The sequence below is a fragment of the Erythranthe guttata genome, chromosome 2 (assembly GCF_056151865.1).
Source record: "Erythranthe guttata isolate IM_541 chromosome 2, IM_541, whole genome shotgun sequence".
In the NCBI taxonomy this organism is placed as follows: Eukaryota; Viridiplantae; Streptophyta; class Magnoliopsida; order Lamiales; family Phrymaceae; genus Erythranthe; species Erythranthe guttata.
Window position 1 is genome coordinate 15,167,854 of NC_142534.1, and position 24,866 is coordinate 15,192,719.

The 24,866-nt window shown below is 35.3% G+C and overlaps 4 protein-coding genes across 4 annotated transcripts; 2 read left to right on the top strand and 2 right to left on the bottom strand.

Annotated features, from left to right (window-relative positions):
* Window positions 1-1,177: 1,177 nt before the first annotated feature.
* On the bottom strand, window positions 1,178-2,775 carry LOC105969494 (uncharacterized). The gene has a single exon (XM_012994249.2). The coding sequence runs from the start codon at window positions 2,710-2,712 to the stop codon at window positions 1,423-1,425; it is 1,290 nt and encodes a 429-aa protein (XP_012849703.2). The 5' UTR covers window positions 2,713-2,775; the 3' UTR covers window positions 1,178-1,422.
* Window positions 2,776-5,693: 2,918 nt separating this feature from the next.
* LOC148772439 (PKS-NRPS hybrid synthetase cheA-like) lies at window positions 5,694-7,492 on the top strand. Its single transcript, XM_088815039.1, has 2 exons — window positions 5,694-5,795; window positions 5,873-7,492. Exons 1-2 carry the CDS (start codon window positions 5,694-5,696, stop codon window positions 7,490-7,492), a joined length of 1,722 nt encoding a protein of 573 aa, XP_088671165.1.
* Window positions 7,493-16,860: 9,368 nt separating this feature from the next.
* Window positions 16,861-18,832, bottom strand: LOC105969428 (uncharacterized). The gene has a single exon (XM_012994182.2). The coding sequence runs from the start codon at window positions 18,813-18,815 to the stop codon at window positions 16,971-16,973; it is 1,845 nt and encodes a 614-aa protein (XP_012849636.2). The 5' UTR covers window positions 18,816-18,832; the 3' UTR covers window positions 16,861-16,970.
* A 4,972-nt stretch (window positions 18,833-23,804) lies between these two features.
* Window positions 23,805-24,578, top strand: LOC105969429 (protein VACUOLELESS GAMETOPHYTES). The gene has a single exon (XM_088812610.1). It carries the CDS (start codon window positions 23,859-23,861, stop codon window positions 24,498-24,500), a length of 642 nt encoding a protein of 213 aa, XP_088668736.1. The 5' UTR covers window positions 23,805-23,858; the 3' UTR covers window positions 24,501-24,578.
* The last annotated feature ends 288 nt before the right edge of the window (window positions 24,579-24,866 follow it).

The following is a 24,866-nucleotide window of genomic DNA, read 5'->3' on the forward strand; positions in this document are numbered from 1 at the left end:
ATAAACCATACGAGAGATATAACTTATCCTGAAAAAATCATATTCGATGAAGCCGACCTATAAAATGTTAGTGTGGATAGGGTGATACTCGAGTCCGTCAACTATAAATATTAAGATATATATTGATCAAAGCATGTTACCAGAAGAATCGCGCACCAAGTGAAGCTTATTGTTAGCACATGATGGCTTTGTACAACCTACCTCTGATGAAATACACCATGTGTTTTTAAATCATAAATCTACACATAATAATACACACTCGTGTGTATGTGTACTTAGTGAATAGTTATTTATATAGATCTACAATTTTTAAACCACATTGAATATTTCACGAGTAGGATCTCAAAAGCCGAATATGATATATCTTGCGAAAAACCAAATGGTATGATTAACTTTCAATTACTTTAATTAATTTATTCTTTTTTTTTTTTTTGAATAATTATTTTAATTGACTTGAAAATGGTTGGACTTTGGCAAGTCAGTCAACTCTACCCTTAATTTTCGTGTAAACGCGCATAGAGAATGTCAACTGTGTGCTGGCACGAACCTGCCAAGTTGATGGCCATTCGGTTGACTTTTGATTCAAAGAATCTCACCCATCTCATCTCTATGGCATTTTTTGTATCTATATAATGAACTTATGAAGTGGAACAAATAAATTATCTTAAAAACAGAAAAAATAGTGGAAACAAACAATAGAACTTAAAATGTTTACAAGATTATGTGGCTAAAATGCAATATTTTCTAACAATTTTAAGAGTTTATATATGTTTAATTACATTCATGTTAGATTGAGAGTTTGTTAATTAAATCATCCATGTGGCATAATATGATTGGAATCCGATTATTGTACATAATCGGCTCATTCGGTGAGAATTTAAACTCAATTAAAAATTGTGTTCCAAATAATTGTTGATAACAATACAACTATGATTCAAAACATATATATACGATACACGCACTCATAATTTTTTAAATGTGTGTTATAGAAAACTTTTATACGAGAGTATAGGTTTACCCAGTCCACCTATATAATTAGCTGAGGGTTCCTTCATTATAAAAAAAAATGTGTGTTATACATGTATCACCAACTAAATATTATTTTGTTGCCATTTTAAAGGTCCTCTGATTTTTTCTTTATTGCATTATCTGAGTTCATCGAGGAATATATAGTCTTCTCACTCCAAAGATACAAATTTTATTTCTGCATGCAGAAATAACAAACCAAATGAAAAATCACTTATAACTTCAGAAAACAAACAGTAAAACGGAGACGACGACCCCTCGAGAAATCAACGGGAAGCGGTCGAATTACATTATTAAACAATCAATATTAACCCGAAAACACGCACGGGGTCGAAAACACACAAACACACATGCGCACACAACAAGATCAATTGATCAATATGAATTCATCAAGCATTAGTATCGAAACATGTTTGCCATAAACGTTGCGTTATTTTTAGACATTTGCAGTTGAAACTGAAGTAACGCCATCTGATTTTGTGCCTTGATATTCATAATCATTAATTTCTCTGCATCAGTTGCCCCCTCCGGGAATTCATATGCATCCTCCTCCTCATTTTTCTCTTCTTCTTTCGCAGGTGGACCATCAGCAGTAAAAGCACACTGTAAATCTGTAACAAAATTACAGTCTTTGCAGAAGTAAGACCAATACCCTTCCGTTATTCCACTCTCGCACACATCACACATCACAACACTACCATAAAAACGATCATCGGTAGGCTTCGGTGTGTCATGGCGAACGGCAAGTGTGTGCTCGTGCGCTTTGGAATCCACCGTTTCGGGCAAGAAAGCGCATTTCACATCGAGCCTGAAATTATTGTCGCATTCACCGCAGGCGAACGAAAAGTCGTCGATTAGTTCTCCGCATGCGTTGCAGTTGTAGTAAAGACTGTACTCTGGTGGCTCCGACAGGAGAGTGAGTTTGTGGTTAGGGTGGGACTTGTGTTGGAGTTCTTTCGGTAATTCGGAACAAGACTTGTCCGTCGGTACTGTAGGCTGCGGGGGAGGCAACGGATCAGCATCGGGATTTGCCGGAGGAGGAACGTCATTGTACGGCGGTACAATATTTGGTTGGCGGTCAGCAGGAATTGGATTATTGTTGTGATTGGGTGGATATGCAGGATTTTGTGGAACTGGAATTGGAGGTGTAATTGGATTAGGAGGGGTGAAATTGGGATAAGGGTTGTTTGGATTAGGGGGATAAACAGTGTTTTGAGGAGGATAAGTTGGATAAGCATTAGATTGGATTGGAGGAGGATAGATATTGGGATTATAATTCTGCGCAGGATTAGAATTAGGATTAGGATTAGGAACAGGGGAATGGAATAAATGTGGATTGGGATTAGTAATGGGAATATTAAGGGCACAATGAACATGAATATCGAATTCACATTCGGAACAACTGTAGGAGAATCCATCTCCATCAAGACTGCACGAATTGCAGGAAAAAGAACCGGAGGGGTAAGTAGGAGAAGGCATCAAAGTAAGAGGATGAAGGGGGTGATAAGGGTGCTTAAGAGACCGTTCAGAACGAAAACAGTGTTCGTGGAGGAAGTAATTGCACTGCCAGCAAACGTAGACATTGCCTGAGCCGGCAGATTTGCAGCCGGAGCAATGAATTTCAGATCCTTGAACAACCTGATGGAAAACCAGGCCGTGTTTGTGGCTGAAATGCCTCAACTCCATTTCTCTCTTATTTGTTTTCTTTTTTTCTTTTTTTTGTTTATCTCTCTATAATAAAAGGGTACAAGATGAATCTGTGCTTGTTATATATATAGAGTTTTTGATACCATGATGGCCCCAACATGGGTCCGAAACAAATTAAATTGGGCAAATTACCAAAATCCCCCTGAGGTAAGCCTAAATAACGAAAATCCCCCTCACGTTCTCGTAATTACGAAAACCCCCCTGAGGTATGCAGACATCTTACAAATCGCTCTAACGGTGTTAAACTCAATAGAATCTTTTTGATTCTCCCGAATATTCCTCCGATAATACCAATTTTGCCCTTGTACACGAAATTACCCTTAGGGGTATAATTGTAAGCATTTTATTTAACGAGGGGGGTCATAAATATATACTCTTCATGAAATATATAAGTGTCTGCAAAATACTTATTCTTCTTAAATTAAACCCAAATATAATCAATCATTATGAATGTACAATGTATTTTTATTGGATTAAAAAAATCAATGGATGAGATTTCAAAATTTAATTATTTTTTATATATAAAATTAAATATTTTACAATTCGAGAAATACAACCATGCATCATTCAAGCTAAAAGCATAAATCCGTATGAATACTCCTCTGGATAAAGAAAATCAATTAAAATATATAAATAAAAAAAATAAAAAAATTATAATATCAAATTATCAATACAAATTACAAAGTAATAAATAAATTTATAAAAACAATAAATCATCAAGTGAAAGGGATGTCAGGGGGGATTTTCGTTATTTAGGCTTACCTCAGGGGGTTTTTGGTAATTTGCCCTTTATTTCTTACATATTTAACAGAAGGATATAATAGACATTTCACGTTTTCGGTTAAAAAAATTCGGTCAACCGTTAGTCAAGGGGGGTTTTCGTAATTACGAGAACGTGAGGGGGATTTTCGTTATTTAGGCTTACCTCAGGGGAGTTTTGGTAATTTGCCCAATTAAATTAGCAAGTGGCAACTCTTAAACTAATGGTTACTGCACAATGATGGTTTAATTTATTTGGTTTATTTAACAACTATTTTCATTAGAAAACTAATGAAACATAATAATTAAGTTAAATGACAAATATGTGTATGAAAAAGAACACTTAATTAAGATAGGGATATCTAACTTCTTTTGTCTTGTAAATAAATTCACCTCATTCAAACTTATTTGCAAATAAGATTTTTTTTTTATATATATACTAAAATTATCCCCAACTCTTTGAAACCCTAATTCAACTCCAATTTTATGATTTACTCCTCAATTTAGTTCAATTCCACCAATTAACTAATTTTGACTCTTATTCCAATTTTGACCGCCCCGCCAAAGATTGTCGATCAGGCGTTGTTGACAGCCGGTTTCCGATAATGACTTTTCTTTTTCTTTTTTTCTTTTTTGATTTTTTTCTTGTTTTGATATTTTTTTCCCGGCAGGTCAACTGTTGTTGACCGCCGCCGTTCTCTGGCATTAAATTTTTTATCTTTTGAATTTTTATTTTCTTAAAAAAAATATTTTAATGAATATTACTGTCTTGACAGTAATACTAATATTATTGTCTCAGAGAGTAATTTTACTGTATTAATTGATTTTATCGTCTTGGCCTGCAATTTTGTTGTCTTCGACCATAATATGATTGTCTCGTGCAATAATATTACTGTTTGGGACAGTAATATTAATAATATTACTGTTTGGGACAATAATATTACTATTTTGGCATTCAATATTACTGTCTCACACAAAAAAAAATGTTGTTAACACAGTAACTTAGAGAGAAAAACAAAGTTTAAAAAAAAAATCAACGCCGGACTCTAGCCGGAAGAAAATTATTTTCTATAACGAAAAATATTTTTTCAAAAAATTATGGAAATGAGGGTTAATGTGATATATTTATTCAAATCCGAGGTCAATGTGCAATATTGATGGAGTTCGAGTATAATGGATGGAATTAATTATAATTATATTATGAGCGGTATTTTAGACAAAAGACGTGAAAATGAGTTTATTTGCAAGATTGTATTTTATCTGGATCTATGTGCATTTAAGTCCATGACATGCCTATTTGCCATTCGCCCAATAATGAAATCAAAGTTTTTATAGACGATTGATTCAATTATGTAATATACAAAATTTCTCTCTCTTCCATTTTAACAAGGGGGTCACTATTCCCAACTTTTGCTTACTTGAATACCAAAAAAATAAAAAATAAATAATTAATTGTAAATTACTTTAATATCCTTAATGAAAATTAAAACCAAAAAAATATTACAAATACTAATTTTCTTTCTTAAATACCAAATAATCAAAAACCCTAAAAAAACCGTTTCCCTCCTCACTCACAAACCCCTCACCTCCTCCACCTCCTTCTTCTCCCTCCCCAAAAACCCCACTAAAAAACCTCAAAACAAAAGAAATCAAAACCTTACACAACTTGCAAAATGGCGTCAAATGACAATAGAATGGTAGTTTACGAGCAAGGAGAACCCATTAAGGTATGTATTCATGTATTTTTTGAGCTAAAACATCGATTTTGATTTTTTTTTTTTTTTTAATTCGCCATCAATTTTCGACACATACAGGTCGAAAATATGCTTATTTTTCGACATGTATGTGTCGAAAAACATAACAATTGATATTTTATTCATTTTCGACACTTAAGTGTCGAATTTTGCTACAATTTTCGACACCTAAGTGTCGAAGATGACCCATATTTTCGACACTTAAGTGTCGAAAATGACCTCTATTTTCGACACTTAAGTGTCGAAAATGACTACACTTAAGTGTCGAAAATATGAGTCATTTTCGACACTTAAATGTCGATTTTGTGCTTGTTGCAAATTTACTTGTCTTATATTTTCGACACTTTTGTGTAGATCGATTGCACCCATTCATTTACCACGTCAGAAAAATTCCCAACAAAAGAAGCTTTATTGGCATGGGTTCGTAAAGTATGTAAAAGAATTGGAATGGTGTTAATGATTGCGGGTTCGAGTGACGGGGATAGAGGACGTAGGACACCGTATGTGATTGTTCGTTGTGAGCGTGGGGGCCATTATGTTGGCAAGAAGGTACCAGGTGAAGATGATCAAAGACCGGGAAAAAGGAGCACCATTCAAAGAAATGCAATTGTCCGTTTAAATTGAAGGGGACAAAAGAACACAAGGATGATGAAAAGGCTGAGTGGAAATTGGATGTTTATAGTGGTATTCACAACCACAGCTTGTTTGAAAACTTGCACGGACACTCTTATGCTGGAAGATTATCAAATGAGCAGACTTCCTTTGTTCACACTATGAAGAAAGCAATGGTGAAACCAAGGGCAATTCTAAGATCATTGAAGGAAAAGGACCCGTCTAATGTAACTGGTATGAAGACAATTTACAATACTATCTCTAAGTTAAATTTCAGTGAATTGTCTGGGAGATCTCAATTGCAATCATTGTTCGTCAAGTTGAAAGAAGATGAATACCTCTCGTACCATAGATCGAACGAGATGAATGCGATTACTGACTTGTTGTGGATCCACCCGAAATGCATTAAGTTGGCACAGTCGTATCCGTACGTATTCGTCATCGATTGCACGTACAAGACCAATCGTTACGGACTCCCATTTCTTGAGATTGTGGGTTTTACTTGTACCAACATGACGTTCTCCATTGCCTTTGCATACTTGGATCACGAAAAGACGGAAAATTTCGAATGGGCGTTGCATTGTTTGAAGGAGGCCATGACCAGTTGTCCTCGGCCTAATTGCATTGTAACAGATCGAGATTTGGGTTTAATGAAAGCAGTGGCCAATGTGTATCCATCGAGTCATCACTTGCTGTGTCGGTGGCATGTGAACAAGAATATATTGGCCAATTGTAAGAAATTGTTCACAAAGGACATCACCAAATGGAAGCAATTTCAGTCGGCTTTTTCGGCTCTTATTGAAAGAAATACCATAGAGGAGTTCAATGAGGATTGGGAGTCAATGAAAAGAACATTTATCGGTTATCCCCCGGCTATAGCATATGTAGCTAATTCATGGTTGGATCCGTACAAGGAGAGACTTGTATCGGTGTGGACAAATAAGTGTACTCATTTTGGAACGTACACTTCTAATAGGGTGGAGGGGGCACACGGACGAATGAAAAGGGATGTGCATAATTCAACTGGCACCTTTGTGGATTTGTATACGAAAGTCCACAACCAAATTGTCGAACAACACAATGACATCAAAGCTTCTTTTGTAGTTAGTAAAAATACTTACGAACACACTTTCAAAACGTTGATATACAATGAGCTTCGTGGAAGTATCTCAAAATACGCTCTGCAACTACTCAAAGTTGAGGTGGATAATGCGAAACTATTGCAACCGAGCGATATGGGTTGTAGTTGCGCCATCCGAACAACTCACGGTCTACCATGTAGCCATGAACTTCATGAGTATGTTGTTGTGAACAAATGTCCTATCCCACTTGAGTTAATAGGCTCGTATTGGAAACACATGAGCATGGAGCCCGTCACGACCACAGACGAAGTCATCCTACCAACCATCGACGAAGAATTATCGGAATACCAGAAGCTCTTTGAATGTGCCGACTCCTCTTCCAAACAATACTCCTCCCACCGATCAGAGAATCGTTCGCCATACGCAGCGAATATTGAGTTCTGGACTGATCGACCTTTGTTAACTAGAGCTTTGTACATATCTTTTGACATGTATACACGACCTGGAATTATTTGCACCCGGTTGAACTGCCTCAACACTCTGTCCGGATGATATGCCTCGAAGTGGTCCATGCAACATATCATCCCACTAAACCAAGCAGAATCTGGCATCGGGAAACGATCACGAATAGCCGTATACGGTGACCATAAAACCTAGTAAAATAAATTAAAAATTAGATTTAGAAACCTACTTAAGTAGTAATAAGAAATTATTAAACTGGTATTTTACCTAATCAGGGATCAAATCATCTAATCGAGATCGCAAGTACGACGCTCGTTCAGGAGTTGAAGTAGTCTTTGACTGAGGCTCCCATCGGCTCGCTAATGGCCCCTCGAATTCCGTCTTCAATGTGCCACCCGCCAAATAAGGAAAGTGCTCGTAAATCCATGATTGAAAGAGCGTCAGCCAGCCAGCCATCGAGTTCGTTGATTTTTGTGAGGCTGACGAAAGCTCATCGTACAACCAGCAAAGACATGCAGTGCCCCAAGCATACTCGCCGATCCGATCCAAATCAGAGACGAGATTTAGATACTCCACGCTTACCATGTTGCCTGTCTTGTCGCACAGTATAGTACACCCGAGCAAAAATAACAAATACGCCCGAATGGCGTATGTCCTCTTATCAGCACTATCTCTCGTGGTCACCTTGCTAAATTTAGTCTTCAACCATTCCAGTTTCACCGCTTTCTTCTTGTCTACATCGTCCGAGTACTCACCTAGCAACTCGAACATCAAACTACTGAGCTTCGTTTTAGAATCACGGATCAAACGCTCGCAAGATACGGTACGTCCAACAACTGGCAAACCGACCAACATACTCACATCATCAAGTGTGATGGTCATCTCTCCAACAGGTAAATGAAATGTGTTGGTAGCTGGCTGCCATCTCTCTATGAAGGCTCTAAGTAGATGGCCGTCCACAGTGTTGTACGATGCTTCTACAACTGACATTAATCCAGCTCTTTGTACTGCCTCTGTAATAAACGGCGCCGGCACCCAGCCTTTCAAAGTTCCTGTGTGATTTCGAATTCGAAATTATGAGCCGCGCTCCGAGCGCTCTGGCCCTCCGTTCACAATATGATAATCAATGTGCTTATCAAAATTTGTGTCCAATTCCGGTATCTCGGGACCTCGGACCGGTTCGTTGCTCGAATCACCAACTTCTACAGTCGAAAGTAGAGCCGGCACCGGATTCGTTGAGGAAGAACCCTCTCCAGACTTCTTCTTGGTCGTGGTCTTTTTCTTGGTCGTGATTGCCTTGCCCTTGCCTCTATCGGATAATTTCTTCCTCTTCTTACGGTTCGAGACAGTCGGAGGTATACGAGGTTCACGTGGTTCTTCCACTGCAAAATAACACACAAATAAAAATAAATATACATAATATAAACACAAGCAAATAAAAATAGGAAAGAAAACAAATTAATAAATTAAAAAAAAAAAAAATTACACAGACATAATTCGACAGCACACTGTCGAAAATTGGTTGATCATTCGACAGCTTCAATTCAAAGATTTCAAAACATTCGACAACTATATGTCGATTTTGGATGAATTTTCGACATCAATCTGTCGAAAATTTTGAAAAAATCGACATATACAGGTCGAATATTGTGAACGAAGAACCGACCCACGAATCTCAAATCAATGCTCAAATCGACTGAAATCAGATGCACCCATTACTAATTAACGATCATTCTTACCTAAAACAACCAAATCCTAATTACCCATATCAAACAATCAAATCCTAAATAAATATTAAAGAAAAAAAAATCGAAAACAAATATTACTTGTATTCGAAGACGGCGGCGGCTTGATAACAATGGATTCAGCGGCGGCGGCGTTGGGCGACGTTCGGCGGTGGTTGGCGGCGGCGTCCGGCGGCGGCGAGGGTTGGAGCGGCGGCGGCGTCCGGCTGCGAGGGAGGGTTGGACAGTGGAATGAAATGTTTTTTTTTTTCTTTTTTTTTTTTATTTGGTATTCAAATAGGTAATTTCAAAGAAAAATTGATATAATTGATATTTTGTATGAAATGGTGTTTTTGTACTTTTCTTTTTATTTTGGTATTAAAGTAAGAAAAAAACTTATAAATATGTACTCAATTGTGGTTTTTAACTTGGTAGTATTCAAGTAAGCAAAAGTTGGGATTTGAAATAGTTGCCCCCTTTTAACAATTGTCTTGAATATCTTGTACATTTCGTCCTCTCACAAGAGTTGGAGCAACCATTGCAGTTGATTTTTTTAATTTATCAAACCCTCCTTCCAGATTGCAATAAAAAATAAATAAACATCCTTTATTCAAATTACAAAATACTGTTTTTTACACATTGTTTTTAGCACATATAATTAAAAGTAGATTCAAACAAAGTAACAAACTAATGCCCATAATTTGACGGAGTACTTTGAAGGCCAACAATTACTTTGGTGTTTGGTTGGACAATTTTGGAGCTTCACATTTCACGAGGAGCTAGACACACGCAGTTATAATAATCGGGTGTAGCATCGAGGAAGCCGGACAATATAATGACCCCGTCCGCCCCGGTTTATATTGTTACCTATTGATGAATAGTAGATTTTTTTTTTTTTTTTGAGTAAAGATTAATAGTAGATTTTTATTAATGCAAATTTCGGATAAATTATCTCTCGTGTAATAGTTCACAAACCATCACCGAAAAAGTCGTGCCTCATGAACTAGACCTAGAAAATATTGGCATTCCGATTGTTAGAACTTAGACGTCACACTTTATGCTCCGTCAACGAAGTCATTATTAAGACCATATTAATTACGTACTCCCATTGACCAAGTTATGCATTGGCCATTATTAAGATCATATATTATTACTCTTATTGAGCAAGTTTTGATCTAATAATGGAAGTCAACACGATGCATGTTACCTGAAAAATGGCGCACCAAGTGAAGCTTACTATTATTCACTAATTTTTAAGCATATTATTGAACGGAAAAACAAAAGGGTAAATTCCACTTTACCCCCTTGTATTCTGCCAAAGAACCACTTTACCCCCTCGTACTCTTAATTTCGTCGATTTACCCCCTTGTACTTGTACAATTTCCCAATACAACCCTCTTCGTCAACTTTTTTCGATTTTGACTTGACGCCATTTGGTCAAGAGTCAAAATATTGACGTAAATATTGAATTTTTTCGATTTTGACTCTCGAGATTAGAAAAGAGAAAGTTTCACATATTCATATATTTTTTTTTTTTTTTGCACTGGATGGAATCGATCAATTTTTGGGTCTTGATTTTTACTAAGTTAGGGATTCAATTTTGGGATATCTTGGAAGGGGAAGTGGTGGGAGAAGAAGAAATGACAATATTGACGGAGGAGAAACGACGCGTTATAGGCAGTGGCAATTTTGTAATTTACAGAGTTGACCAAATGGGGTCAGAGTCAAATTTGACAAAAGTTGAAGGAAAGGGTTGTATTAGGAAATTGTACAAGTACAAGGGGGTAAATCGATAAAATTAAGAGTACGAGGGGGTAAAGTGATTCTCAGGCAGAGTAGGAGGAGGTAAAGTGGAATTTACCCAAAACAAAATGAAATAATCAATTTCTCGATCCTTAAATATCGGGTAACTCTACATTAGTCGATAGAGAAGGTCAACTGTGTGCTAGCAGGAATCTGCCAAGTTGATGGCCATTTCGTTGACTTTTAATTTAAAGAATCTCATCCTTATTTAATGGGGAAACCTGCAGCGAACAATATTAGTGCACTTGATAAACTTACACTATCGTATAATAGCTTGCAAATCATACGAAAGATGTAAACCACACTAGACTAACCAGAACCGGTCATGACAATATCGGGGCCCAAGCAAACTTTGAAAAAATGTCTCATTTCATTCTTTTTTTCTTTGAGTTGCGCCACGCGCCTACGCCACACACAAAGTTCTGCAAAAGAGACAATGACTTTTCTCTTATTTTTTCCCCAAACAGAAATGTTTTTTAATTAGACTAATCCTGCCCCTTTTAATTCCAACGTGTTGGGTATTGTAAATGATTTTTTTATATTATTTTGCAGAACTAGGATTTTTCATGCTAGAAAGCTCTCTCTCTCTCTCTCTCTCTCTCTCTCTCTCTATATATATATATATATATATATATATATATATATATATATATATATATATAATCTTCGTTTTACATATTTATATACTAGGTTTTTTTTTGTTTTTTTTTTTAATTTGGGGGCCCCTTAGGAATTGGGGGCCCAAAGCAACGTGCGGCAAATACTCAGGGCCGGCTCTGAGGCTAATCATGTGTGACAAGTTCAATCTAACTATCGTTGGCAAGAAAATTTGAACCTGAGTCAATGACACAGACTCACTTGCAACAACCGATAGGTCATCAATGGCGGGAATATGATTTTTTTTTACATGTATATGAAGTGGAATAAAGGTTTCATAGATGCTGTACTCGGCAAAATAATATATTGGATGATCCTGCAACATTGATCTACACATAATGACACACACAAGTGTACTTAGTAGGTGGTTTTTTTTATGGATCTATGGTACGAGACCACCCGGTATTACATTTTATAGACCGTGGAAATAATTTATAGAACTCAACGAATTACAAGATTGTTTGGCTTAAATATGCTGCAAGTTTTTCACATTATTTTCTAACACACTAAAATTAACTATATTACTGTTAAACACAGTAAAATTAATTATACTACAATGTAACACAATAATATTGTTATATTAATCTCTCACACAATAATATTAATACAACAAAGTCATTATTATTGCGTAATAGAGTAATATTAATATGTTGACCGTTCAACAAAGATAAACATAATAAAAAGTCAAAAGAATTAATATTATTGTGGTTGACAGAAATATTACTGTAACAAAAGTAATATTACCGTTAACCACATTAATATTATTGTGTTTACAGTAATATTACAATAATAGACAGTAATATTATTACGTTACTCCGTCAACAACTCAAACAAAACAAAAAACACAACAAAATAATAATATTGATGTGGTTGACAGTAGTATTATTGTGTTTACATTTATTTTACTGTCAACGGCAGTAATATAATTACGTTGACTTGTCAACAAATCAAACAAAATTAAGAAAAAAAAACTATACATTTATATAAATGTACTATCAACGACATTTACAATTACGTTAATGTACTGTCAATGACAGTATAATTACGTTAATGTAATGTCAGTGACAGTATAATAATTGTTAATGAAAGTACAATTACGGTCTATGTTTAGCGGCGGGCGTAAAAAAATGGGAACAAAAAATTCGAAAAAGTCAACGTAAGAAACCGGCGGCGGAAAAAACATACCAGAAAAAAAAATCGAAAAGTCAACGCCGGAAACCGGCGTCAAAAAAATAATTTCTGAAAAAAAAAAGTTAAAAAATTAAAAAAAAAGTCAAAATTGCATTTTTGTGATCAAAATTGATTAAATTGGGGTTACAATTAAGAATTTGGTGTAAATAGTTGGGGCTAATTTTGTCATATACATTAAATTTTCGTTGATTTATAATATATATTAAAATGATGGACTTATTAACGTAAAAGATATAACCCATAAATCTTGAATAATAAAGATGGTTTGTCAGAGATTTATGAAAAAAAACGCCTATTAAAATGGGTCTTTCTAGGGTGAGATACCCCATGTTCTAAACTTTTATGAGATATGCATTCATCACCATTAATTTTCTAAGATTAAATCTGGACCCTAGGAAAATAACATGGCTTATGTTCTAAAAAATGAAGTACATTACCATAATATCCTTCGATTATTTTTTTTACTAAATTAATATGAAATTGATTAACATTGAATTGTCTAATTTACCCCCTACTATATTTTAATTAAATAATTAATTTAAATTCATTGTGACTGAGTTTTATTTGATAAATAATCGAAAAAAACGCATTCATTGGAAATCGAACTTGTGACCTCTTAATACATTTATCACTTCTAACCATTCAAGCACATTAACCTGTTATAAAATATTTAACCATAATTGTATAAATACTGTTAATGCAAATATTAATTGCAACATTCATTATTATTAAATGGTATTAAATAAATTATTAACAAATTTAATAAAATAAAGTTTGAAAAATATAAAGAATTGCAGTTCAATACGCCAAACATCTATCATTAATTATATAATATTAGAAGTATTAATAAAATCCACAATTTAAAAATGTAAAGAATGCTCAATTAAATAAAAAAAAAATGCATAACTTAATTCAAACTCACTTATGTTATTTAATCAATAGTGTGGCAAATCCAAATAAAATAAAATAATATGTTTATTTAGAAGAAGAAAAAATTATAACTCATTCCAATTAGTAGTTTTCTTACTTTAAAATAAAATTATATACTACAAATACTATATTGTGAATTTTCTTTTAATATTTAATTTAATCAACTAGTAAGATTTGAATCGATGAAGTGCAAACCCTTTCAATTAGTAAACATTATTCAAATATTTGAATCGGTTGCTTAACTATTGACATAACATGTTACAAAATTGATTTAACTATTTATAAGTAATGTCTAATATCTTTTTAATTCAATTTTGTCATAAAAATAATAAATTTAATTCCTAACACATGTAAGAACCTAATCGTAAATCATAATATTTTATCAAAGCGTAATATTTGAACTAATTAAGCTCAAGTCCTTTCAATTCGTAAACATTATTCAAATATTTGAATCGATTCATTAGCGCGCTCAACTATTGACAAGAACGTCTTAATCAAATTAACTATTATTAATAAAAGTGTAATACATTTTTAATTCAATTTTATCATAAAAAAGTAATTCCTAAATTACACAAGAATCAAATCATAAGATTAATTAAAGCGTATGATTTGAATCAATTAAGCGCAAATCCTTTTAATTTGTAAATATTATTCAAAAATTTGAATCGATTAAGTTCAACCACTGACAAGAACGTATTAATCGAGTTAACTATTTATAATTAAAGTCTACTATCCTTTTAATTCAGTTTTAACAACAAAATAATAATTTAATTCGTAAAATCGTAAGAATCAGATTGCAAATCATAAGATTTAATCTAACCATGAACCAATTAAATCTTACGATTTTTACCAATTAAATTTTATTATTTTTTATGATAAAATTCAATAAAAAAAAGGTTACTAAACTTTAACTATACACAGATTGATTAATACGCTATTGTAAATTATTGAGTTTAACCGATTCAAATATTTGAATATTGTCTACGAATTGAAATGAGTTGAGCTTAATCGATCAAATCTTTGAATATTGTTTTTGAATTGAAAACACACGAGTTTAATTGATTCAAATATTACGATTTAATTAAATCTTACAATTTACGATTCAATTCAAACTTCAAATTCTTTCGAAATTAATTTTTAAATTACACGAGTTGAACAACATTTCCTTAGATTTTTAAATTATATTATATAAAGATTTGTTAGTATGGGATATTTTTAATATATAATAATAATAATTATTATATGAGAATTAATAATTTATTTAACATTATTTATATAAGTTTTATAATCATTATAAATTGTAGCTTTGTGATATATATCCATATTGTTAGTTTATTATCAATTATGTGTTGTGTCTTAATGGTAAGTATTCTTGTATGTTTTCAGTTGGTCACAGGTTTGAATTTAGGTTGATGCAATTTTGGATGGGTTGTTTAATGATTTTTTATAAATTTTAGGGCAAATTACCAAAACCCCCCTGAGGTAAGCCTAAATAACGAAAATCCCCCCATGTTCTTGTAATTACGAAAACCCCCCTGAGGTATGCAGACATCTTACAAATCGCTCTAACGGTGTTAAACTCGATAGAATCTTTTTGATTCTCCCGAATATTCCTCCGATAATACCAATTTTGCCCTTGTACACGAAATTACCCTTAGGGGTGTAATTGTAAGCATTTTATTTAATGAGGGGTCATAAATATATACTCTTCATGAAATCATCTTTCTTTTACAGTCCCAGTAGTTTAAATGACTGGGTAATTTCTTCGGCTTCTGGAGCTGATCGGCCGGCTGGCAAAATCTACGCGTGTTCTTGGACCGGGATTCGGTGCAGTGCCAATTCCTCCAAATACGTCGGTTTAGACCTGTCGATGAAGAATCTCGGCGGCTCGTTATCCGGGAAGCAGTTCGGTTTGTTTTCCGATCTCGTCGATCTTAATCTGAGTCATAACTCGTTTTCCGGCCAACTTCCCGCCGGTGTTTTCAACCTCACTAACCTGGAATCGTTGGACATCAGTAGGAACAATTTCTCTAGGGGTTTTCCGAGTGGGATTCCGCGGCTCCGGAGTTTGGTCGTTCTCGACGCGTTCAGCAACAGCTTCGCCGGAAACCTACCGGCCGACGTCTCTCAGGTGGAGTCTCTCAAAGTGCTGAATTTCGCCGGAAGCTACTTCAGCGGTCCAATCCCGTCGGAGTACGGCTCGTTCAAATATCTCGAGTTCATCCACCTCGCCGGAAATTTCCTCTGCGGCGCAATACCGCCGGAGCTGGGGAATCTGAGATTTCTCTCACACATGGAGATCGGCTACAACTCTTATGAGGGCGAAATCCCTTGGCAATTCGGTAAAATGAGCATGAGCGACCTCCAGTACCTCGATATCGCCGACGCAAATATCTCCGGCCAAATCCCTAAACAATTTGCCCTTTTTCTTTTATCGCGGACCTCCAGTGGGGGGATTTTCGTTATTTAGGCTTACCTCATGGGGGTTTTGGTAATTTGCCCTTTTTCTTTTATTTTCACATATTTAACAGAAGGATATAATAGACATTTCACATTTTCGGTTAAAAAAATTCGGTCAACCGTTAGTCAAGGGGGGTTTTTGTAATTACGAGAACGTGGGGGGGATTTTCGTTATTTAGGCTTACCTCAGGGGGGTTTTGGTAATTTGCCCTAAATTTTAATTCAGCAATAAATATATATTTAAAATTGCATTAAAATAGAGAGGGTAAAATTGACATTTCATTAATAATTTATAATTGCTGATCTTTTTATAATAATAATTATAAAAATGGTATTTGCGACAATACATAAATGAAGAAAAAATAGGTTTTTTTGCTCGGATACGTGTCACAATTTGAAGGGGTATCTCATAAAAGTTTAGAACAAGGATCTCACCCTAGAAAGAGCCTATTAAAATTTAGGATAGATTATAGAAACATATCCTTCAAATATGACTTAATTATTAGAAACCAACTAAATAATAATTCATAAGACTTAATTATTAGAAACCAACTAAATAATAATTCATAAGTATAATCTTAATTATTAGAAACCAAATTTTATTTCTGCATGCAGAAAAAACAAATCCAAAGAAAACAAACAGTAAAACGGAGACGACGACCCCTAGATAGAAATCAATGGGAAGCAATCGAATTACATTATTAAACAATCAATATTAACCGGAAAACACGCACAGGATCGAAAACACACACACACACACAAACAAAAACAACAAGAACAATTGATCAACATGAATTCAAACATTAGTATCGAAACATGTTTGCCACTGCATATGAGTTATTTTTAGCCAGTTGCAGCCGAAGTTGAATCATCGCCATCCGATTTTGTGCGTTGATAGTCGCAATCATTAATTTCTCTGCTTCGGTTGTCCCCTCCGGGTATTCTTCTGTTTCCTCCTCCTTCTCTTCTTCTTCTTCTTCTTCTTCTTCCTCCTCTTCTTCTTCCTTTTCTTCTTTTTTCACCGGTGGAGCATCGGCAGTAAAAGCGCACTGTAAATCTGTAACAAAATTACAGTCTTTACAGAAGTAAGACCAATACTCTTCCTCTATTCCCCTCTCGCACACTTCACACATCACACCACTGCGGTCAGCAGGCTGCGATGTGTCGTGGCGAACTACAAGTGTGTGCTCATGCGCTTTAGAATCGACGGTTTCAGGCAAGAAAGCGCATTTCACATGGAGCCTGAACCTGGTGCATTCGTGGCACCGGAACGAAAAGCCCTTGATTTCTTCTCCGCATGCGCTGCACTCGTAGTAAATACTGTAATACGGTGGCTCCAACAGGAGATTGAGTTTGTGGTCGTGGTGGGAGTTGCGTTGGAGTTCTTCCGGCAAATCGAAACACGACTTGTGGAGGGAGAACTCGCAGTCGCGTTCTGGGCAGGTGTAGGCTTCTTCGCCGGCGGTAAATTTTCGCTCGCAGCCTGAGCATGTTTTCTCGTCGGAATATCCATCTTCTGTTGGTTTCGCTATTTCGGAGAGGCTTAAGGCGTGAGTATGGGCCGGGTGGCTACGCAAGGGTTGCGAGTTGTGTTGGAGTTCTTTTGGCAATTCGGAACACGGCTTGTACGGCGGCACTGTAGCGTCGGGATTTGCCGGAGGAGGAACGTAATTGTACGACGGTACAATATTTGGTTGGGGGTCAGGAATTGGAATTGGCGGTGTAATTGCATTAGGAGGGGTGAAATTGGGATAAGGGTTGTTTGGATTAGGGGGATAAGTATAACCAGTGTTTTGAGGAGGACAAGTGGGATAAGCATTAGATTGGATTGGAGGAGGATAGATATTGGGATTATAATTATGCGCGCTGGCGCTCTGTTGCTTCACTTCCGAAGTCACACAGTCCAGATGGGTCCCGAAATCGCACTTACGACAATAGTACACCCACGCCATCTCGTCTATCAGGCTCATACAAACATCGCACGTGAAAGTCACCTCCCTATTCGCCGCTGCCCGCGACGAGTAGTATAGAGTCAGCGTGTGCTTGTGGCCCGGACACACCACCTTCTCCGGCGTTTGTGGAATTGAATCGGGTGGATTTTGTGGAACTGGAATTGGCGGTTTAATTGCATTAGGAGGGGTGAAATTGGGATAAGGGTGGTTTTGATTAGGGGGATAAACAGTGTTTTGAGGAGGATAAGTTGGATAAGCATTAGATTGGATTGGACGAGGAGGATTGACGGGATTATTATTCTGCGCAGGATAAGGATTAGGAACAACGGAAGGTAATAAATTTGGATTAGGATTAGGAATAGTAATATTAAGGGCACAATGGACATGAATATCGAAATCACATTCGGAACAAGTGTAGGAGAATCCATCTCCATCAAGGTTGCACGAATTGCAGGAAAAAGAACCGGAGGGGTAAGTAGGAGAAGGCATCAAAGTCAGAGGATGAAGGGGGTGAGACGGGTGCTTAAGAGACCTCTCGGAACGAAAACAGTGTTCGTGGAGGAAGTAATTGCACTGCCAGCAAACGTAGACGTTGCCTGAGCCGGCAGACTTGCAGCCGGAGCAATGAATTTCAGATCCTTGAACAACCTGATGGAAAACCAGGCCGTGTTTGTGGCTGAAATGTCTGGACTCCATTTCTCTCTCTCTTTTTTTTTTTTGTTTATCTCTCTGTATTTAAAGGGTACAAGATGAATGTGTGCTTGATATATTTATACAGTTTTTGATACCGTATCCGAAACAAGTTTAGCAAGTGGGAACTCTTAAACTAATGGTTAGTGCACTATATTATGGTTTAATTGTTTTGTTTATTTAACAATAATTGTCATTAGAAAACTAATAAACCATAATAATTAAACTAGAGTTTATATTTAAGTTCACTTTTGTTATTTAAAAATTTTCTCCCTCTTCATTATTTTGTACATTTTTTCCTCTCACCAGAATTGGAGCAACCATCGCTACACTTGGAAATATAATTAAACCATAATTGTGAGACACGTGCAGTGGCCAGTTCAGAAATTTGGTACAGGGTGGGCTTAAATTTTCGGGGGTTCGAGAACAGCGCCCCTGAAAGAAATTTTAGAGTTTGTTTTTACATTAATTTGGATTTTGGGTGTGCTAATCAATAAAATTTGGGACTTTTTTGCATTAATTTAGATTTTGAGTGAGCTAATTGATAGAAAAATGGGGCTTCTTTTCCTTAATTGAAATTTTGGCTGGCTAATTAATAAAATTTGGATGGGCTAAATAGATATATAGCATAATATAGGGGGAAATTGTAAACTGAGGGTGGGCTTGAGTCCACTCTTGCCGTGGACTCACCCGTGTCACGAGGAGGCACACCCGGTTATAATAACTGGTGTAGCATCCAAGAAGCCGGACAATGACCCCGTCCACCCCAACTTATATTGTTGCCTGTAGATGAGTAGTTCACAAACCCCGAGCGATGTAAATCGCACCGAAAAAGCGGTGCCTAATGAACTAGACCTAGAAAATATTGGCATTCCGATTGTTAGAAGCCACACTTTATGCTCCGTCAATATTAAGACCATATTAATTAGGTACTCATTGACCAAGTTTTGCATTAGCCATTATTAAGACCATATATTATTACTATTATTGATCAAGTTTTGATCTAATAATGGAAAGTCAACACGATGCATGTTACCCGAAAAATGGCGCACCAAGTGAAGCTTACTATTATTCACTAATTTTTAAGCATATATTATTGAAAGTCAACACGATGCATGGATAGTCAACACGATGCATGTTCTGGATCCTTATTTTTTGGGTAACTCTACATTAGTCCATATAGAGAAGGTCAACTATGTGCTGGCAAGAATCTGCCAAGTTGATGGCCATTCCGTTGATGACTTCTAATATAAAGAATCTTATCCCCATGACATTTCTTTTTACATGTATATGAAGTGGAATATTTATCTTTCAGGGAAAAAAAAAGTGCAATAAAGGTTTTGTAGATGTTATATCTGATGAATAATACACTGGTAATTCTGCCATTGATCAATATATAATAACATGCACCCTTGTGTATGTGTGTTTAGTGAGTGATTATTTTATGGATTTATTGTACAAAACTACCCGGTACTTTTCACCCGGTGTAGCATTACATAGCCAGTGGTATAAATTAATAGAACTCAACGAATTACAAGATTCTTCGGCTTTAAATGCTGCAAGTTTTTCACAATATATTCTAGCATTTCAAGAGTTTTTAAGTGGTTTAAATAAAGGGCAAATTACGGCCAAACCTCTGAGGTAAAAAGTGAAGTTATGAAAAAACCTCAGTTGTTTGAAAATTACAACTACTCCTTTAATTATGTATTTTCTTATATGTTTATTCTTACAGTGTCAAATTTATCTACTGAAAAAAAGACTTTTTTTCGTTACATGTTGAGAATGTGTAAGGAGTAAGGACTACCAGCTTCGTCATTGATCATACACGAAAACCCCTTTAAACTGATGCTAAATTATGAAAAACATATCCACTTATCCGTAATTACCAAAATTCCTCTGATCTTTGTTTTCGTCTTATATTGACCCCCTTACGTTGTGATTGTTTACGTAATCTTTTTTATTCTAGGAAATATCCCCTGAAAAATGCCGATATAACCCCTGCAGATGGCGCAATCACAGTATTTATTGGATAAGTTCGCTTTTGTGCAATAGCTCACAAACCAGAGTCGTCCAAAGAACATGGTCAAGAGACCTGCGTCTTAGACCTAAAAACTGATTTTTTTTTTTTTAATTAACTGTTGTGTATATTTCCTTCATTTATTTAGTGATTTTGGATGGGCAAGTTATGGCCACCCTTCAAGTATGTTCAAATTTACGAAAAAATCTCTCATGCTTGATTAATTACGTCCATTCTTACGGTGTCAAATTTACTTACTGTAGAAGGGAATTTTTTGTAAGAAAATACATAGTTAAAGAGGTGGTTGTCATTATCCAAACATGAGGGGGTTTTCGTAATTTGGTCTTTCCTCGGGTGGCCATAGTTTACCCGTCTTGGATATAAGAAGAAAAGGTTTCCAAAAAAGCACAATAATATTATTACTTCATTGTTAGATAAAATAATTTTAAGTCCAACAAGATTACTGTATGTATATTTTATTTTCTCTGTAATATTATATTACTAAAGAAACCTCTAAAATGCCCAACTATAAGATTATTTTCTTCTTGGTCCAAACCTTCTAAATTCAACCAATTAATTTATATCAATTTATTAACTAATTGAATTATTATGTATGATATAAATATATCAAAAAAAAATTACTTAAGATTAATAATATAAAAGGCATCATTTTTATTCCCGCTTAAGGCCTTTTCAATCCTGAGACTAGCCACACATAAACCACACGAGAGATATAAATTATCTTGAAAAATAAATTATATTTAACAAAGTCGACCTATAAATTAATGTTAGTATATGGATAGGGTCATACTCGAGTCCGTCAACTATGAATATTACGACTACGTCAATTACTATATATATTGATCAAAGCATGTTACAAGAAGAATCGCGCACCATGTGAAGCTTATTGTTAGCACTTAGCATATGATATATCATACGGAAAAACCAAATGGTGTGATTAACTTTCAATTAATTTATTCCTTTTTTTTAATAATTATTTGGGTAAATATAACTTTCTTCTTTTGTACTTTGGTTCGATATCACTTTACCCCTTCTATTCTTGATTGCATCGATTTGCCCCCATGTACTTGAAAAATTGTCTCAATGTGACCTCACAGTCAATTTTCAAACATTTGACCTTAAAACCGTTTGATCTCAGTCTAAAAATTACCAAAAAAACACACCCCTCCCAATTTAAATAATTATTAAAAATAATAATAATAATAATAAATTGTGGTTGGCGTCGTGGACTATGTTTCCTCGTTATCTTGAATTTTTTTATTATTTAAACTGGGAGATGTGGCGTTTTTTGTAATTTCAGAGCTTAGATAAAATGGTGTTAAGGTCAAAAATGTCTCACAACTAACACTGATGGTCACATTGAGACAATTTTTTAAGGGCGGGGGGCAAATCGACACAATCGAGAGAATAATAGGGTAAAATGATACCGAATAAAAGTACAAGGGTGGAAAATGAAATTTACACTAAATATTTTAGTTGACTTGAAAATGATTGGACTTTGGCAAGTCAGTCAACTCTACCCTTAATTTTCGGGTAAACGCACATAGAGAATGTCAACTGTGTGCTGGCACGAACCTGCCAAGTTGATGGCCATTCGGTTGACTTTTGATTCAAAGAATCTCATCCATCTCATCTCTATGGCATTCTTTGTATCTATATGATAAACTTATGAAGTGGAACAAATAAATTATCTTAAAAACAAAAAAATAGTGGAAACAAAAAACAGAACTTAAAATGTTTACAAGATTGTTTGGCTAAATTGCAATATTTTCTAACATTTTTAAGAGTTTATATATGTTTAATTACATGCATGTTAGATAAATATCTTGTGAATAACTTAATAATAATATGAAGGGTAAATAGTAGTTAAACCGCTTGTGGTTACAAGCTTTTGTAGATGAGCTCCTTATGCTTGTAATATCAACACATAAACTTTTGTGGTTGATAGACGTAGTGTCCATTAATTTTTTTTAAAATTAATTGTGCGTGTCAAGTATCAAATATTGAATTTTTGTTGATGACTGTCTCGTGCTTACATTTTTTTCAAATTTGTTTTTTTTCAGAGGATCACCTTGAAGTTTGACCGCATAATTAGGTTTGACGGAATCATTAAGGGATGCTACTCCCATCAACTACAATGGGGTTATGAGCTGATACAACAAGCGCAAGGGATCATCTGCAAAAGCTTGCAATCACAGGGGTTTAAGTGATATTTATCCTATTTAAAATTATAAAAAAAATTCCATCAAATACGACTTAAAGGTGCAAATTTAGACCGGATGACCTGTTTTAATAGGAAAATCGGATGCCATAGGATGATTGACACGTTGATAGTTTAAATAAAAACATAATTATGATTCTAATAATTGGAAAAAAAAAAAAGAAAAAAAAAACAGCAGAACCCGTAACCCCTCTAACCCTAATTATAATCGGCGTGATTTATTAAGAGTTAAGACTTAAGAGTGTCACGTGTCAACAAATTAGTGGAATCCGATTTATATTAAATATCGGCTGATCCGCTCAGAATTTAATCTCACGACTTAAACAACAAAATAAATTAAATATATTCGATTATAGATACCGTCTTAATATTTATTTTTACTTTGCAAATTAATCCTAATTGCTAAATGTAATTAGTTGTTCGTTTTCTTAAACTAAACTCAATTTTATATATAGACATATTTTCTAATTCAACGTAAAATTTAGGGTAAATAGCACTTAACCCCTATGATTACAAGTTTTTACAAATAAACCCCTTATAATTAATGGGGTAGCTTCGTCAATTTTACCTTCAAACTTAACCGTTTGTGACAAACGTATATATATCATACCACTACACCACCCATTACCAAAATACCAACTCATATATGATTCAAAAAAGATAAATTAGTAATAATAATTAGTCGTATAAATTAAAATACCACCTACTAACTCAATAATGTACACGAAAAAAATGATCTACTTATAAAAATCACATCCCACAAAAATTTCTAAGAGAAAAAAAAAAAAAAATGAAACATCTTACAGATCATTCCCATGACCTAAAACCCTACGATTCATCGTCATCGGCTAAGCAAGAAGATGAAGATATTGTTATCTGCTCAGTCTGCAATCTACAGCTCTTATTCGATTCATACGCCTGCACGAAAACCGACTGCAAATTCATCATCCATAAATCGTGTTTCGAATTACCGCACAAGTTCAAGCACAAATCCCATCCGGACCACGTTTTCACCCTACTCTCCGAGTTGCATCCCAGCAGTACTACTAGCCTTTCCTGCAGTGCGTGCAGTGACACCGTAAACGGGTTCGTGTTCCAGTGCGACAGCTGCGATTACAAGATGCATGTGAGGTGCGCTTTATTGCCTGAAACCGTGGAGTGCAGAGCCCACGAGCACAAGCATCTTGATCTGTACTATTCGACGTCGAAGATTCGTTACGAGGAATATTCTAATGTCTTCCCCTGTGACGTATGCGATGGTGACGTGGTGGAAGGGTATTGGACGTATTACTGTAAGGAGTGCGATTTCGGTGCGCATTTGGATTGCGCAACGGCGGCCACCGCTGAAGCTGTGAAGAACGGAGAAGGGAAAGGAAGAGATGGCGGTCTTTGTTTTTTCGGTTTGATGTCTAAGTGTTTTTGTTTGCCGTAGAATTTATGTTGAGATTCGTTCAATTAATTTTTGTTTTTTTTTTCATTTGGAGATAATGATGAGGTAATTATGTGGTTAATTATTCTTCGTAATTGCAGTTTAATTTTTTTTTTCTTTTAATTGTGGTGTTGGAATTTGTTTTGGATCAAAATATTTTTTCTTTCGTGAATGGTGTTTAGTCCGATCCATGTTCTTGGGGGTATTTATGCCTTGTACGTCAAAATTTCCTTCACCAGCCGCGAGTGCCCAACACGAACTCGAGGTAGGGGGAAAATTCACAAGGTCTTTGACTAAAATTTATAGGGAGGTTTGAGTGATATTTTATAACACAAGGACTTTTTCTGCAGTTGCACAATTCACAAGGGT